General features: G+C 39.6%; 1 protein-coding gene across 1 annotated transcript in view; it reads left to right on the top strand.

Annotated features, from left to right (window-relative positions):
• The window catches only part of ANKRD27 (ankyrin repeat domain 27), a 74,883-nt gene extending 70,056 nt beyond the window's left edge, over window positions 1-4,827 (top strand). Inside the window, exons 25-28 of the mRNA XM_044664181.1 lie at window positions 183-294; window positions 2,070-2,148; window positions 2,359-2,431; window positions 3,327-4,827. Of these exons, the coding sequence (XP_044520116.1) occupies window positions 183-294; window positions 2,070-2,148; window positions 2,359-2,431; window positions 3,327-3,581 (519 nt within the window). The 3' untranslated portion in view covers window positions 3,582-4,827. The remainder of the gene's footprint in view (window positions 1-182; window positions 295-2,069; window positions 2,149-2,358; window positions 2,432-3,326) is intronic.
• Window positions 4,828-19,139: the final 14,312 nt, after the last annotated feature.

The raw sequence follows: 19,139 nt of genomic DNA, 5'->3' as shown, positions 1-19,139 counted from the left end.
ATACATTGTCAAAGAAGGGTGGACAGTGAGCTTCCCTGGCCGGCTGGCCACCTGAATCTTTGTTTGAGTTAACATTTCTAGGTAAGCTCCCTTGCATATAGGTTGAAAATCACTGACCAGTGTGTTACCATGAAAAATTATAAAAATTATTGTTGTCACCATTGCTCTCTTTGAATTTGTAGAATACAAAGATCATGGAATTATTGCAGACAGTACCCAGCTGTGTTGCAATGTCAGAAGATGCTGCAGAAACAGATGGTGAAAAACATGCTGCTGTTAAGATCAGGAAAAAATGTAAGTTTTTTTCTTACATTCTTAACTATATAGGGCTAAAAAGGAATGTTTTCTCTTTTCTGTCTGTTTTGTGTAAATGTGAGATTGTATCTAAACTGTAATTACAAGGGGAAGGTGGGAGGTGTAGGGGAACTCCTATGGCCTCAAGAGGGAGAGGGACAAGGAGAGGGTCAGGGAGAGGGAGAAGTAGAGGGAGAAGGAGGGGAGAGGGAAAAAGAAAGGTGGGGAGAGAGAGAGAGAGAGAGAGAGAGAGAGAGAGAGAGAGAGAGAGAGAGATTGATTAACATCTAAAGGCCAGTCCATAATCATACAAAGAGAGTGTGTTATAGATCACTAAAGCAGTTTCAGATCTCTGTCTTTATTTGTTCCTCACAAGGAGGTAGGTAGGACAAATACTATTGTTCCCATTTTGCAGATAAGGAATAGAAGTGACTTACGTGTTGTCACACAAATATTAAATGTCAAAGCTCCCAAGGTTCTCTTGAGTGTACCCAAGATTAAAATTCTCTAAGAAGCAGAATTTAAGGCTTTGTTTTTTATAATGTAGTTTTAAAAAATGAAAGCAAATGTTCTTAGTACCTAGTAGCTGGTTGCCCATATATATTAGATACCTTTTAATTATTAGTAGTAAGCACTTAATTTAATTTTGTAAATAGTAATTAACAATTAGTAATTTAACCAATAATACCCTCTTAGTTGGAACCTAAAGTTTTTTTGTTTTCTTAGAAGCTGATGTGGGAAGGTTTCCATTAAAGTTTCTTATTACAAAACTGCAACCTGCTTTGTGGGTGTTCTTTGGGATTGTGCCAGGCATATGCATTAATCTATGGCCTGGGCAGATGCCACCTAAAGCATTTTGCTTGAGTGCATATGGATGATAATGCTAAATTGCTAATTGCTCCCTCTTAATGGAAGAGGAGATAAAGTATAGGCAGATGAGAGATTTTTTTGTTTTTAATTTAGGCTCAAACAGCATCAGATTTGAAGATGAAAAAGGGTTTTCTTTGTACTTGATTTTATTTCGTAGTTAATGGAAGGATTTTATAAAGTGTGCACACTGTTTTTTGGTATTTGTGTAGTAACACAAATCCCAGCAGCTAGGGCAGCTAGGGAGTGCAGTGGATAGAGTGGTGAAAGGCATGATGCTGCCAGAGGCAGGAAGACCCGAGTTCAAAGTCAGCCTCAGACACTTCAGCCATGTAAATCACTGGGTAAATCACTTCTCTTCTGTCTGTCAGTTTCCTCATTTGTAAACTGAGAATAATTACAGCACCTATTTTAGCTTAGTCCTTGGCACATAGCAAGTGCTGTGTAAATGTTAGCTCTTGTTGTTTATATCTGTTCATCATTCATGTTATTCTGATGATCTCTAGGGTTATTTTTCCATGATTGTAATACAATAACACGATAGATTGAGAGTTGTTTTCAGTTAGTATCACAAACTTTAGTTCTTATTTAAAAACCAAACTCATGGAAATGAGTAGTATTCAGTACTGTCCTTTGCATATTGTCTTTTAGATTTAGGCATTGTCCTACTATTTTTACACTAAGTGCACTAAAATGCAATAAAATTTTTACACTAAAATGCAACCAATAGGGAAGGCATTTAGATAGAACTAAGTGAAATTCATTATGATAAATAACCCAACTTAAATATGCTTGCAAAATAAAACAAAATTTAATTTGTCAAAGAAAATGTAATCTGAGCTATGATTTTTCAAAAATTCCTAAAAGCCTTGGCAGTATTTAAATATTAGTTCATTTTTCACCTACAGTGAATTCAAGGCAACATGGACTACCAGATGATATCTTAAGCAGAAGATTTCAGTTTGTCCATTCAGTTAATCAGTTTAAGTAAGTTTTTTTTTTAAATCTACTTGGCATTTGCTTTTTTGTTGTACAGTTTAAATTTTTATTTGAAGTTGGAAAGATGCAATTTAAACCATTAAAAATATACATGAATAATTTTTGTTCATTCAAATGCTGCCACCTTGTGATCAACTGATGTTTCACATGGCTCTTTGATGTACTTGCTTTTATAAATTTATTTTACCTCTATTTTAGAGCAAAAACTTCACGTGAAACCATAACAAGAGACAGAAGTGTCCCCAATTTTGATGATGACTTTTTGAGTCAGGTAAGTTGTCAAGTTTAATTTTTAACTGTTCAGTTGCCAAATGTTAAAAGCAGAGCTGTAAAGAGGGGCTTGTGTATTTTATCAACTTAGAGGTTTCATAATCATACCCTCTTAATTCAATAGTAGAGATTAACTACCTTTCCTGTATACTCATCATTTATTCTATTATTCTCCCACTGCAGCATAAGAATGTTCAGTATCATAGTGAAAATGAGAATTTTTGGTGGCATGAGAGAATGTGTATTTTCATGATTTTCTTTATTATTACTTCAAAATGGGCATGTGTAAAGTCACACCTAGTGGAAGAAATTCATGGGACCTTGGAAAATTTAAACTGATTGCTACATACAAACATATTTACTTAATATACTAATAAATCTGGAAAAGAAAAAACCCCCTGCAGATCAATGGATTTAGCCACTAGCTTCATACGAGTTGGATATGTCACTAAAATTTCTTAACATCATGACTTAAATGTTCAGATTTGAAAACTATGGCCCAGTCTACAAATGACAGAAATGTGAGATTGTTGCTGCCTCAGAATTACTTTTCTCTATCAGTCAGTGACACTACATTTGGGATATTGACAATGAAAATTAGAATTGATAATATTTCTCCTGTGAGTTTCAGAAAGTTGTTTTTTTACTAACATTAAATAGAAATTATGTATCCTATTTCAACCTATTTCTAGCTCTGATTTCTCATTCACTAAGAAAATAGACAGAATCCCTCTTTTTGACCAATAAACCTCACTTATAGAGATGGTGTTTGAGGACAAGTAAGTTTACAGATGATGTAGTGAAAGTGTCAGAAGGCAGACATTCTGCTTACTCTCAGTAGAGGCACTGAAAGAACCCCTCATAGTGGCCTTTTCCTCTCTTCATTCTTTCCCTAGGCAGAAGTTCTGAGAGATAATAAAGCCAAGTTAGACGATGACCCACTGGAACAGAGCAGATCTGAGACTCCTGATGAAGAAAATAACAGCAAACCAGCGACGGGCACAGGGATGCAGGCTGTGCACAGAACGAAGCGAATGCAGCGGAGGCACACGGTCAATGAAGCTCTTATATCCCAGGACCTAGAAATAGCCCCTAGTAGTGACTTAGCAGCTCTTGAAAAGCCAGGTGTTTTACCCTCTGACGACTCTTAGCAGTCACAAAGAATTGTTCATTTGCTGCCAAAAAAAGTAAAGAACTATCAAGATAATGTTGCTGATATTTAAAACAAGACTTAGGATCGCACCTTCACAACTGGCTTGGAAGAATAAGCCTTCAACAGAAAGCTGTTGCAAGGTTTGTATTTTAGAGCTGGAACTTATTATCAGAAAGTTCTTCATGGAACTATTTTGTGGCAGACTGAACCAGGACAAGATTAATGTAAAGAATGTAGCCAGAAAAAAATTCCCTCTTTTTTGGCTTCTCTTTCGAAGTTAAAAGCACTTGAAAAGGACAGCAAAAAGCAGTGGTTTCTGAATCTTTTCAGCCCTGCCCTGGGTTTAAATATCTGTTTCCTTTGGTTAAAGTGAGAGCTTTTGATGACCTCTTCTACTGAAAGGTTTTGAACCACTGTAGTGTTTAAATATAAAGTAGCAAACTTTATAAATTCACATTCTCTATGCTGCAGTAAGCCGAATAAAGCAGTTAGTCTTCACGACACTGTGAGGATGCTGTACAAAAAGATAACATTTGAATGAAGAAAGTAAAATTAAAAAACAAAACAAAACCCAACTCCTTTGCAAAGCAACACAAGGATAACCAAATCGCAACTAAATGCATTTATTTTTAGTCAAGGTCTGTTGTTTGTCCTACAAATAAATATGAAAAAAGCTAGGTGTAATGCTTTTTCTAGTAAGATATACAGATAATTTGGTCTTCTTCACATATGCGCCTGTGTAGCAGTGAGAACTTGCACATTCATGGAATCACTTCTTTTAGTTAAGCTACTCTTCTTCAAATGCTACACTTCAAGGATGGCCACTAAAATTAAAGTCTAGATCTGGCATGTCTTTCCTAACAGGCTTTTGATTAAACTGCTGTGAACATGTCACAGACCAGGTTAATGTGATTTTGATTTAAGGAATCATTGCCATATTCACATTTGTTCCTTTTAAAATTTCTATTGAAAATATTGGTTTTATTTAGTTTTTTAATGTATGCTGTCAATAACTTGTCTAGGGCCCCAGACTTTTGGGATTGTCTGGAGTATGTTTTCAGATACCTTTTTACTATTAAAAAAATTGGTTCATGCATGCTATTGGAAACACTTGTGTGCTTGTAGATGGGAGGGGTTCGTGTATATTTTTCTAAAAAATAATTTATGATTTCTGCTAATTTTCTAATGTGCCTTGGATATGTGCCAAATGATGGAAAAGAAACAGTAAAGTTTATGATTCTTGAAAATATTGAAATCTCAGTTTTTGTTATCAGTGTTTGGGCTGTGTGTCTAGAGCCATTTTATCACCCTCTTCTGTAACACATGGTATGCTTCGTGAAGGTAAAATTAACTTTGAATTTCTTCAGTAGTCAGAACCAACTGAGTCCTGTGGAGTGCTTAATCCCAAGTGGAATACTGACCACAGCGATCGGTTTTAATTGGAAAGATGTCTGGGATTAGAGACGTGTCTTTCTACAATCAAGCCGAGAGTAGCCTACTTGTACACAGAATACTTGAACCTTTGAGCTTTACCTTTTTAGTATCATGCTGTAGCTGACTAAGCCCAGACTATCACTAGTACTGCTTGTGGCAGGGGCTCTTGCCTTGGGATTAGACTACAAGCATTTTATGAAAGTGTCACTCTGTGTGAAGTGCTACACTAAGCGTTGGTGATAAAAAGCAAGGTAAAAATAGTGCCTTTGGGGAGCCTGTAATCTAAATGGACAGACATGTAAACAGTGATGGACAGACAAGATAAATACAGGATAAATTGGCAATCATCAACAGAGGGAGGGTCCTGGAGTTAGAAGGAACCAGGTAAGGCTTCTTGCAGAAAGTGGGATTGTAGCCAAGTCTTCAGGGATGGGGAAGCTAGTGAAAAGGCAAGGAGGCTGGTGTCACTGGATAACAGAGCACATGGGAGGGTGTAAGGTGTGAGCCTGAAAAGGAGGGGCCAGGTCATAAAGGGTTACTGGTAACAGAGAACCACCGGAATTTAACATGTAGGAGGGCGATGCAGTCAGACCTCCCATTTAAGAGGATCACTCTAATAGCTCACTGGACAATAGGATGGAGTAGGGAGCAACGGAGCAGGGGTGTCCATCAGAAGACTATTACAGAGGGCAGAGAGAAGTTGATAGAGGAGAAAATACAGTGTAAATCTCACCAAATTGCTTCCAAATAGATGGAATGCACCAGACTGAATCCTTATCAGGAAAACCAAGAAAAAACATTATAGCTAGTCACTTTTCCTGCCCAGATAGGCACTATAAGATGGAGAGGTTGGTGGATGCAGAAGATGCTGTGCCTGACTGGTCCCAGACCCATACCTTCTAGCCTCATGCAGGGTGTAGGAACAGGTGCTGACAGACAGGGTTGTTGCCCATTTTCTAGTTCTGCAACACAGATACAGTCTGGATAGAGGAAGGGACCTGTGCCCAGGGGTGGCATTCTGGCGTGAGGAGGGTCACAAGCTCTAGCCTATGTATTTAGCAAGAAGAAAGCTCAGAAATGAGCAGCAGCAGTGGGGTTTGGCCCCCTGGAGCAGAGTGGGGGTTCTCTGTTCTGGCCTGTCTTATGGCACAGTCTTACGTCTGCAGAGGAATAACCAGGACGGGAATGCCAGGCAAAAGGGATCCCTACAGTTCTGTTGCTAGAACTAGCAGGTATGCTCACTGATAAGGACTGTGTCCATTAGCAGTCTGCACTTCCTCAGACCCAAATCCAGGTCAGGAACTTGCAGAGTCAAGACCCAGGGAGAAGTGATCAGATTTTACCTTGAATCAAGCTACTCTGGGGACACTGGAAAATTGCAGGTCTGAGTTGTTCTTGAGATCCCAGAATAACACAACACTCAATACCCTTCAAAAGCAGCAACAGGACCAGCTCAGAAATATCATTCAGAAGTGTGTAGTGCCTGGCTGGTCTGGAATGGGGAGTGCCTTGAGGCAGGCAGACCCTCCTGGCAGACTATTGCATCAATCCAGGGTGAGGTGATGAGAATCTGCACCTGAGTGGTGGCAGTACCAGAGAAAAAGGACTATATTTGGGGATGCTGCAAAGGTGAAATAGGCCTTGGCGAAAGCTTAGATGGGGGGTGGAGGCAGGGCAAAGAGAAATAATGAAGAGTCTGGGATGACTCCTAAATCATGTGAGCCTGAAGGACCGAAAGGATGGTGTTACTTTCTGCAGTAGCAGGGAAGGAAATCTTAGAGTGAATGATGACAGGTTCTGTTTAAGATGTCTGTTGGATATCTAGTTTGGGATGTCTGAAAGATTGGAGGTCAGCAGAGAGGCTGGGGCAGGATAGTTAGATTTGAGAAACATCAGCATAGAGATGGTAAGTAAGTCCAAAGAAGCTGATGAGATCATCAAGTGAAGCCACATGAAGGGAGAAGAGGGCCCAGGACAGAACCCTGAGGGACACCTAGGGTTAGAGGTCACGATCTGGAGGAGGATCCAGCAAAGGAGATAGAGAAGAAATGGTCAGAGAGGTAGGAAGAGAACCAAGAGATTATGGTGTCCTGAAAACCTAGAGAAAACCACCCAGGTTTTTTAGAACTAGAAAGTAACCTGGAAATAGAAAGAATCCACCAATGATCTCCTTAAAGAAACCCACACAAGGAAACTCATGGGAGTGTTATGGCTAAAATCCAAAGCATCTAGGTCAAAGAGAAAAAACTGCAAGCAGCCAGAAAGAATTCAGTACCAAGGAGCTGCACAGTTAAGCTCACCCATGATGTAGAAGCCAGTGTTATAAAAGAGCAGATCTTTAAAGAAGAGTTCCTGGGAAAATATTGCAGAAGGCAAGGATATCGGTTTAAAGTCAAGAATAATCTACCCAGTAAAAGTCTGATTCTACAGGGGAAAAACAGACCTTTAATGAAACAGAGGACTTCCAAGCATTCCTGACGCTGTGGGACTGTGTAAACCGAGGAGTTAAGAGCAATGTCAAAAAGCAAACATAAATGAACAATGAAAGAGGTCCAAACTAGGGTATGTGGGGAAATGATATATAACTCTGACCTCTTATCATCAGGATTCCTAGAGGGAATTTAATTGGACAGAAGGCCTGGAGGGTAACGTGCCTCTGCCTTAGGCCTGAGCCTCCTTCTGTTTTCTAGCTCCTTTGGTGATCTCAGCACCCATAGCTTCCATGATAATCTCCCAGAGCAGGATTCAAAGATATCCAAAGATATCCATATCCAGCCCAGATCTCTCCCTCCGTTATGGTCCAGTCCTGCATCACTTGGTAGTCTGTGGGGGAGGTGTTGGAGCTTCCCAGCCCTCAGAAGACTTCTAGTCAGTTTATTGATAGGATTAAGCCTAGGTGTGGCTGATCTCCACAGCTTGGAGTGCCCTGAGGTCAAAGCCTCAAGAGTAAGGGGGGGGGACAGCCCAAGATGGAGGGTATATTCACCCTCTTTGGGTTTCTCCCCCAGCAGCTTCCCTGCTGTCTGTGATCAAAGCCTTGAGTTTGGCACAGCTGTGCCAGCGAGGCACTCTCTTGAACTTGCAGCCCAGCCCACCCAGGGATTCCAGTATCCACTGGAGACTCAGCACATTAGGTGGAGGAGGGGATCTGGGATCTTCCTCCTTTCTTTCCCCTCCCACCAAGTTCCAAGAATTCAGGCTCCTCCCCCCTCCCTCCCCAGGACCTTTTAAATTGTGCTCAGCTGGAGGATCCCCCAGCTCGGTTGTGTTGTCTGATTTGGTTTTCTGTTCCCTCTGAGCCCTTTGTCCTTAATTGGTGGTGAAGGGCTTTTCAGCTGCTTCTATGCTGCCATCTTGCCAGAATCCCAGTCCTGCATCACCAAATGCCTTTTGGATATCTTGAGCTGGGTATTCGGAATGTATTCAATTCAGTTAGTCTAAAACAGAACGTTTTTGTTATTTATTTTTTTACCAATTAAATGTTATAAACAAATTTCCACACGAGTTTTTCTAAGTTTTTTGATAGAACTTATCTTCCTCCCACCCTTCCCTTCCCTTCCTGGAGCTGGCAGGCAATTGGATCTGGATTATACATGTATTCTCATTCAAAACTTCTTTCCATATTTTTCATTTCTGTAAATGAATAATTTTATAAAACCAAAACTCCAAAACATAAACCCAAATAAACAATTGAAAGTCGTATGCTTTCATCTGCATTCTGACTCTTGAGAGCATTCTTTGTCAGGGGGCCCTCAGAATTGACCTGGATCATAATAATTATATAATAGTGTATATTATAATATGATATCTATTATATGATAGTTCTATAACTCTTTCACAGTTGATCATCCGTCAGATTTCGGTCACCACATACACCACTTTCCTACTTCTAAAGCAGAACTTGTCTTCCCCAAACCCGTGACTCTTGTATTTCTTAACCATGTGGAGGGCACCCCTAGCATCCCTGACTCGCCCGCCCGCTCTGTGCAATCATCCGCTGTCAGGCCTCATCCCCTTTACCTCCAGCTCTCTCCGATGGCCCCTTCTCGCACTCCCACAGCCATCCCCTCCGGCCTGTGCTCCCACTCCCGACCTAGCCTCCGCTCAGCTGCCCTAATGCTTTCCCTGAAGCATCTGTCTGACAATTCCCGGGGCTCCCGGAAGACAGAAACCTTGTCTGACAACTTATACGAAGTGATGTTGCCTGGTGCTAGTGGTACTCCAGCTCCCTGTGTGGAGAAGAAGGTATGTTTCATTATCTCTTTTTCAGGACCTTTGTTGCTTTTTCTGACTCAGAAGTTCATCTTCCTTTAGCAATGTATTTTATTTATAGCTTTGTCCATTATAGACAGTTCTCTTGGATCTGCCTTTTTCTGTCATCAGTTCTTAAAAATCCATCTATTCCTCTGAATTTTTAATATTTTTCTTCTTTTTGCACATTATTACATTCATATGCATACATTAATTTTTCATCCATTCTCTAATTGATGGTCACTCACTTTATTTCCTTTTCTTTGCTACCAGAGGGATACATATATTTTGGAGATATTGGATCTTTGTTTTTGTCTTTTGTCTTCCTTGGAGCATAAAACCAGGAGTTGGATCACTGGTGGATTGAAACTTTTCTTGCATAATTATAAAAAGAAATTCAGAACCGATGGCTTTCTTCATAGCTCAACCAGGAGTGTACCAGTGTGCATTTCTTACTATAGCTCCTTTAATGTTAACATTCTAAATTTTTGTCATCTTTGCCAATTTGCAGATAGAAGTAAAACGTCAAGGATGTAATTTGCACAATTATCTCTTCCGCATCACAACTTTCCCCACCATGATTTCAATAAATTGTACATCAGCATAAGAAATTAAATGAGAATCTTTTGGGAGTTTTGCAGAAGCTGCAGGAGATGCAAAGGCCTACAGATGACACAGAAGATTAGAAACTTAGAAACACATATGTATAGTATTATATAATAGAAACACATTTTATCTTTTAATATCATAAATATGTATATTTTCTTAAGGTTAAAATAAGTAAAAAGTTAAAATTTGCCCCCCCCAACCAAATACACATAAAAGCCAGCAGTTGACACATAAAGGCTAGAAATGTTAACATTGACCTACGTATAACCTGTGATCAAATACTTAACCCAGATTTATAAGATACTATAATTACCCCATAAAAGAAGCAGAAAAAATTCAAACTTCTTCTCTATATGGAGGGCCAAAAAATTTTACACGAATTTTCCAGATTGAGGGAGTGCCCCTTAGCCTGAGATGTGGAAGAGATAACTGTATTTTATTTTATTATTATAATAACTTTTTCACTATGTTTTCTGATATGGCATATGCTATAGGTTGTACATCTATTATTATATAATACATATTTCCATATTTGTCATGTTGTGAAAGACACACTAGAGAAAAATTTGTGGAGGAAATTGGTATTTTAATTTGTGTATGGACACTGTCTGCTTCCTGTATGGGGGGTGAATATCCTTTTTTTTTTGTCCTGAGTCTTGGAGTTTTCCTGGATCTTTGCCTTGTTGGTAAGTTAAGTCATTCACAGGTTGATCATCATGCATCATTGTTGTTACTATATACAACACTCTCCTGGTTCTGCTCACTTCACTTTGCATCATTTTATGTCTTTCTAGTTTTTTTGTCATCGTCTTGTTTGCCATTTCTTATGGCACAATGGTATTCCATTACAAGCAGATACCACAACTTGTTCAGCCATTCCCCAATTAATTGCTATCCCTTCAGCTTCTAGCTCTTTGCTACCCCAAAAAAGAGCTGCTATAAATATTTTGGTACAGGTAGATCCTTTCCCCTGTTTTTACTCTCCTTGGAATACAGACCAAAGTAATGGTACTGCTGGTTCAAAGGGTATGCACAGTTTTATGGTCCTTTGGGTATAGTTCCAGGCTGCTCTCCAGAATTGTATCAGTTCATCCTGTATTTTATTTTATTATCAGTGATTTGGAGTGATTTTCATGAGTTCAATTTTACTGTACTCATTTTTGTGTTCACTGATAGCTCTTTTGGTATTACATATTTATATTAATTTCCTCCATATTTCATTTTCATCAGTGATATTTCATGCAAATATTTTTCCCATTCTGACATCCCTTTTTTCCTTCTAAAGCTGTCTTCACTAATTTTACTTGTCCGAAATCTCAAGTAGTGAAACTTATTATTATCAATCACTTCTTTTGGCTAAGAAGTCTACTCCTACCCATGATTATGATCTTCCCTCAATCCCCTGCCCCCACCAGAAACTCTACCTAGTCTCCACTCCATCTTATTAACTTGATTTTTTTCCTTTAAAAAATTTTATCCTTTTATTTTTATGTTATGTTTTCTTACTTTTTCTTTTCTTTTTTTCCCCCCAAAATCCCTTACCATGGGGGCAGCTGGGTAGCTCAGTAGATTGAGAGAATTCTGTTTTGGAGTCAATACTGTGTATTGGCTCCAAGGCAGAAGAGTGGTAAGGGTAGGCAATGGGGGTCAAGTGACTTGCTCAGGGTCACACAGCTGGGAAGTGTCTGAGGCCAGATTTGAACCTAGGACTTCCCATTTCTAGGCCTGGCTCTCAATCCACTGAGCTACCCAGCTGCCCCCTCTTCTTATTTTTTCTAACCTCTCCCTCTCCATTTAACTCTGCCTTGTAAAAAAGAAAAACATTTAATAAAAACTAACAGTGACCATGTGTGATAGTTTATGCTACACTATACATACCATTCCCATTCCCCTCCTCCCCCTCTCCAAGTTTTTCCACAGAATGGATGGTGTGTTTACTTTCCCAGGACTGAGATTTGTAATTACAATTAATTGAAGTTGGTCTTTAGCTTTTTCTTTTAAACAGTGGAGTGGTTTTGCACATTGCTCCTGGATTCTGTTTCTGTGGCTTGTATAATTGGAATTTGGGAGATGCCATTTAAAAGTACATATATATTTTCTATGGACACGTGGGGACTATCAAACTACATTTCCCGTGGTCCAACGGGTTTCCGGTTCTTTGGGCGTGGGGACGCCTGCGTTTAAATGGGAGGAGATCGGAAAGTAAGGCCTCTTGACCTTCCTGAGGGCTGGCTAGAAGATGGGCTCCGGCGGTAAATATAAAAGATAGGTGCGGTCTTATATATATTTTACCAGCATGGCCATGGCTTTAATTAAACTTTCTAATTTATATCAGTCTTTATTATTTTTAATCTTAACAGGCTCTGCATCACATCATACAATTCACCAGCAAAATCAAATGCAACTAGAATAAGAGTTGATGAAAAAGTTTTGCATCAAATATCTCTGATAAAAGTCATATATCTAAGATGTTATGTAGAAGTAGCAGAAATATATAGGGCCAAGAGCTATTCCCCAATAAAGGAATGACCAAAGGACATGGACAAATACCTTGTAATTCTTCTTTTGAAACTATCAACAACCATATGAAAGATTGTTCCAAATGACTAAAAATAACAGAAATATAAGTCAAAACCTCGAGGTATGACCTTACACTCGTGATTGGAATGATAAAAGACAGGAATAGTAGTGGAGGGGCTGTAGAGAAACAGGCAGGCTTTGCTTGTAGAATTACATTGCTTGTAGAATTGTGAATTGGTCCAACCATGCTAGAAAACAATTTATTTGAGAAAAGTTGTTGTACTGTTCAGTCCTCCGTCCCTCTGATTAAGATTCCACTGTCAAATATGTGCCCCAAGAAGGTAAAAAAACAAAAAGGCCCCATGGATACCAAAATTATTTTTGGAACACAAATATTATCTCTACTAAACTCCTTATTTAACTTGGTCTATTATATGTTGTCAAGATCCTTTTGGATTTATACTGTCCAAAATGTTAGCAAAGGTTTCCACTAAGCTTAATGCAATTTGTTCAAGTTTCATCCAAGTCACTGAAAAAATGGTGGCCGACAGACGACCACTACACTAGCGTCCACCCTTCAAGTTAATGTGAAGCCATTAATGTCTTCTCTGGAATGGTAAATGAAGAAATACCAAACTCACTGAGCTACCCTATCACCTTATGTTGCAAAAAAAAAAAAATACTCATTTCCATCTCATCCGCAAGGGTAAGGTTTTGCTGAAATCCAAGTATGCTATATCTATAGCATTCTCCTCATTCATCACGTTTTCTATGGAAAAGGAAATGAGGTTAGAATGACTTGTTTTAGGGGCTGTGTTTAGTCTGTTTTCCAAAGCACTCACAAACCATCCCTTTAATAACACTGTTCCAGACTGTATAGCTACTTTGATATTTAGAGTCTGTTATTAAAGATTCGGACTGGTCAGTGAACCCTGAAAACAAGTCTGACTTGAGACACTAAGGGGCCAGGTCAAGCCAATTAAGAACAGATCCAGACTGCAATAGGGAGAGGTACAATCAAGGATATAAAGAAGGAGGTTGCAAGAATTTGCTAGCAATCTTTTTTAGGTCATTAGGAAGAGGGAGTCACTGATGATTTTTCAAGACTGCCATCTGGACTTGGCATAATTAAGTTATGGATGCCAAACTCCTCCTGGCTTGATATTGGTATGCTTGGGTCCTCTGTCTTCCAAGAAGGGCCATCTGTTTAATAGCTGGGGGGGGGGGGGGGGGAGGAGCAGGTTCTTGCACAATCATGTCTGATTGGTTTCCACTCTGATGTCACAGGTGGGAGATGCCAAGAATTGGCCAGTGAGACCCCCATTCCAGAAGCATCCATTAGAGTAGATTCTAGAAAGGGGAAGGGGTAAATTCAGGGCAAAAACAGCTGTAAGCAGATCTTGTAGATCTCGGATCAACAAATGTGTTACACAGTTTTTTCAGGAACAGAAGTCAAGCTTTCTGATCTATGGTTTGGAGATTTGACCTCCTTCCCTGAACATTTTGAAAATTAGGGTAATGTTTATTTGCAGTTCTCAAGTCCTGTGAAACCTCCATTCTAGATCTGTCAAAGATCACTCAGTAGCTCTGCAATCACATTTGTCAGTGTGTTCATTGTTCCTAATTTTATTTAGGGTAGCAATATGCTGTTCTATTCTTTCATTTTGGTTTTTACGTGCTAACCACCTTTTTTTTCCTTTTATCTTTGTCAGTTAAAAAATCATCATTGTTCTTGGAATGATTTCCATAGAAGGGAAAACAAAAGCAAAATAAGAATTGAGCATTTCAGCCTTTTCACTTTTGTTCATTATCCTATCCTCCCCGAACAAGAGTTCTGTACTTTCTTCAACATCTTTCTGGCCCCTCAATAAAGTTAAATCCCTTCTTTTTGTTGTCCTTAGCATTTTGTCCAAGCCTTAGTTCATTTGAGACTTCTAATACTCCTGACATGACTGGACTACACCACATCACTCATATTCATTCATCCTTTATTACTTGCTTCCATCTTCTTTACATTTAACAGCACATTTGAATTGAGTTTCCCTCTCTAATTACATCATTCTCTTTAGGTAGCTTCCCTTTTTCTTTCTCATTAGAATATCCTTAAACCTTTATCTTCTTTCTCAGAATTGATACCAAGTATTGGTTCTACAACTGAAGTTGTAAGGGTTAGGCAATTGGGGTTAAGTGACTTTTTCAGGGTCACATAGTGAGGAAGTGTCTGAGGAAGTGTCTGAGGCCAAACTAGAGCTCAGGACCTCCCAAATACAGGCCTGGCTCTATCCCCTGAGCCACCCAGCTCTTCCTATTAGAATAATTTCTTCTTAGGTCTTTAGAATTTCCCCCTTAAGCATTTTCTATCCTTTATGAATTGAAAAGTTTTCCCTGCAAGTTTTAACCTCCGAGATTCTGCAGACCTTTTCCTCTGTGGATGATGCCTGGCTTTCCTTTCCTCTGTCACAAGTTCTAAAATGTCATTTGCACCCCAAACTCCCATTATTACATTGCTACATCAGCTAGCTATTCCTGCTTGTTAAACTTCTAGATGTCATTTCCTAAACATGTTTTAAAGAATGAAATGATTTTTAAGGCAAGTCTCACATTTATCAGCTGTTTCACTCCTAGAAGTGCCACCTCATGTCCAAATAGCTGAAGTACCCCATCAGTTTTTTAATCAAACTCCAATTCGAATTCCTCTATCTGTCCAAGTGGTCTATAGTCTGTAGTCTATTCACTTTTTGATAAAACATCTTCTTCCTCTAATCCTCACTCAAATTCTTTTCATGGCTTTCTTCTATTGGTTTCTGTTTCTTAATGAATGGATCATCTTAATATTGCATGCTATCCTACCTCTTACCATATCTACCAATAGATCATTCTACCAAGTCTTGACATCTATGAAGTCAAATTTGCCACCTTCTGTTGTCCTTGTTTTATTACTTATATTCTGTGATTTGCAAATAATCCCTGAAACCAGGGATTTTACTGTAGGTGCTCCACTTGCCTAGTCTCTCCTATTCTAGTGTTATACCTGGCTTATCAGATCCACTAAATTTTCCTCCTTGCTCGCTTCAGTTTTAAACCATTGCTGTCAGACTCTAGGAAAAGATTTTAATCATTGTTAGGTGTGCCCAGCTGTTGATCTGGAGCCTCTTTTACCTACATTTTAAGCTGTACCCACCTACCATCTTCCTAGGCAGCTGTTCAATTTTCCAAATCTGTCATTTGCAACAGTGAAAACACACTCTGGGTCCTTACAGCTTTCAGGTTTTTGGTCAGCTAGCTCAGAGCAATGATTTCAGGATTCTATTTGGCAGCATCTTTTCCCTTTTCATGAATCGCCGGTAGTGCTACTCAGACTTGGAATACTGTCACAACCTGGATACCTACCTGGGATGAGAGCAGAGATGTTTGTCAGTCTGAAAAAGTGCTACATTGACCCCCAAAGCATGGTGCCTTCAACCACTTTGACTTATCCTTTCTTCTTTGAATCATTTCTTCTTTGGATGATTTCTTACCTGAAGATTAAAATTACATCATTTCTTGAAGCACAAGAAGTTGTTTCTTCCACAGATTATCCAGTTCTCTTGAATGTAGGCACTTAGCTCTAAATGTTTAGCAGTCTTATCCCAGTTCCTTCATGCCATATTCTTCCACCCTCCATTGTGATATAGATGAGAATTTCTTTACCTTTTTACAGTTTTTTTCTGTTATCTCCTTGGAGTATTATTTCATGAAATATTTCATTCATGTCATTAAGACAACAGAAATGTGTTACCCTAGCTCTTTTACTGTCACTTGTAGAACAGGTTACTTCATAGAGGCAGAAACAACTAGCACCTTTTCTGCAGTTGATGGCAAAATTTTCCTTGCTTTACATTTGGTTTAGGCCATATCCAGTCCGTCATTATTGGGTACTCTGGAGTGGAGTGAGGGAGCATTGGACAGGGATTTGTAGAGGTGATAGGGGACGCATGGCTCAGGGCTATGGATACTTTTGAAGAACCCTGACAGTAAGGAATTGGAAGTGGACTGTTGCTGTGGATCAGTCATTTGCAGTCTACTCTTTGTGACTCCATTTGGAGTTTTCTTAGCAAAGACAATGGAGTAGTTTGCCATTTCCTTTTTCAGTTTATCTTACAGATGAGGAAATGGAGACAAACATGGTTAAGTGACTTGGCCAGGGTCACACAGAGAGCTAGGACATATCTAGGGCTGCATTTGAACTTCGGTCTTTCTTAATCTAGGCCTAGTGCCCTATCCACAGTGCCAGCTAGCTGCCTAGGAAACAGATGGTTCCCAAATGAAATAAATCCATGTTTTTAATTTTCATGCCTCAAATGAAGCAATTAGAGAGCTCAGAGCAGAAAGCACTGGACTTGCCAGGAATCCTATCATCTATCAGCTGTGTGACCTTGGGCAGCTCACCTAAACCTTAACAGGTGGCTAACAGCCCCAACCTCCCAGGGTTGTTGTGACCATTAACTGAGCTAAGGGATGTAAAGAGCTTATAAACACTAGCCAATAGTAACTTTTACTTTTAATTCTAAGACCACTATTTCCGTACTTAGAACTTTAACCAGAAAGTTAAAAAAAACACTTGAAAAAGCAGAGGCTCTTAGCTATTAGTCCTGTCACTCCATTCGTGTTTCTGCATATCCATGACTGTTGGGTCTCCTGAGCTTTAGTTTCTCCATTTCCAACAATTTACTGTACACCTCCACCTTGATGTTCCCAGCAAAACCTCTATCTAAAGGACTTAAAATCTTTACCGTCCACCTTAAAATTAATATTGTGTATTGGTTCCAAGGCAAAAAGAGTGGTAAAGGCTAGGCAATGGTGGTCAGGTGACTTGCCCAGGGTTATAAAGCCAGAAGTGTCTGAATCCACATTTGAACTCAGGACCTCCTGTCTCTAGGCTTAGCTCTCTAGCCACTAAGCCAGATAGTGCCCCAACCAGGGATCAAATGTGATCTTTCTTCCTAATCGACCTGTCTCCTAATTCCCAGTTTTTTGAGGGCAGCACCATTCTTTAGTCCCCCAAGCTTGTGACTTAGATTATCTTCAATTCTACTTCATCTTTATCCTCTTATTTGCACTGACACCAAAACCATCTAATTTCAGACCCCAACCTTCTCTTATGTGGACTGTTTTAACAGTTTTTTAATTGGTCTTCCTGCATCCTCTTTTCCAAATCAGCTACTGTATTGATATTCCTAATGTATAAGTCTGACCATGTCACTCTACCACCCAAAGTCTCAGTGGCTCTTGATTGCCTCTTATTTGGCATTTAAGTATTTTATAATCTGGCTCCAACCTTCTAGGCTCATTATATACATATAACATTTCAGCTAAGTTGGCTCACTAGTTATTTTCTATGGATCAATGTTCATCTTCTGTATTTCTGCTCTGAACAGGCTGTCCTTTCTTACTTTTGCTTATTAAACACCTAGCTTCCTTCAAGGACCATCTCCACCAAGAAGTCCCTGCTGATTCCTTTAGTTTTTAGGAACTTTTCCTCATACTCCCCCCATCCCAATTACTTCCTATTTATTTTGAATATAACTTGCATTTACTGAGCTGTGTATATGTTATAGGCCATTAGTGGTGAACCTATGGCATGCATGCAAAAAAGCACACATGTGGGTACTTCTGTAGCGGCCAGCCAGAGTTATTTATTGGAAAACCAGAGGGACTGGGGCCAAGATGTTCCCCTCCCCCTCTCCATGCTCCAGAGGACATTTCTCACTTCCCCACCCCTCTACCCAACAGCCCAATGGGAGTGCTTCCTTCCTCCCATCTGGGGCAAGCTCATATGCTGCCTAAGAGGGTGGTACAGATGACAGCCGGTTGTATCTGTGGGGAAGGTGATTCCCATAGTCAGGGAGGAGAGGAGTGAGGTTTGAGGGGAACATAGCTCACAGCATATAGCTCACAGCACATAGCTGGAGGGGAGGGGAGCACTCACATGCCTCTTATCACCTGCCCCTCTGCCCAGCAGCCCAATGGGAATGCTTCTTCCCTCCCGTTTGGGGGTGGGGTGGGGGACAGGACATGGCACTCAGTCTCTGGGAGGGGGTGGGACCCAGCACTCCATGTCTAAAAGGTTTGCCATTACTATTATAGGCCCACGGGAGAATGTTAGATGCTTGAGAGACTTTTTCATGTCTATTTTGTATTCCCTGCATTAGTACAGGCCTATATTACCCAGGAGGTGCTTAACAAATGCTCACTGAATCAAGGGAATTTATGACTCACTGGCTAGTAATTGCTTTCAAGGTGCAAATATAGTTTGGATCTGAGCCATTCCCATGCTTCTAGACCACATCAAGTACGTCTTGCACAAGATCTTGTCTGAAATATGGGACGCTACTTACTGATTCCATATGAGTTGGTGGGCAACTTGAGATTCCTTAGGTTGTGACCAGTCAAGGTTCTCAGCATTTGCCAAGGGTAAAGCCATGACTTAAACTCATCCAAGTCCATAAGTTTGAGTTTGTGCTGGCATCAAATTTTATATGATGGTGAGTACATGGTAGGATATTAGATATGAGAATTAAACTGTGAGTTCTTGAAAAAGTACCTATAATATGAACTTTTCTGACTGTCACGTGAATGATTTGTTTTTACACAACTTAGAATAGATTTAAGAAAAAAAGTACTTTAATAAATTTGGGATCATTTTCTAAGATTGCCCTTAGCAAATCTAAAACAATTTCCTAATAATTAGCCTAATTTTGAT

This window comes from Gracilinanus agilis, chromosome 2 (genome assembly GCF_016433145.1).
Source record: "Gracilinanus agilis isolate LMUSP501 chromosome 2, AgileGrace, whole genome shotgun sequence".
Lineage (NCBI taxonomy): Eukaryota > Metazoa > Chordata > Mammalia > Didelphimorphia > Didelphidae > Gracilinanus > Gracilinanus agilis.
This window is presented reverse-complemented; position numbering and strand designations above follow the sequence as displayed.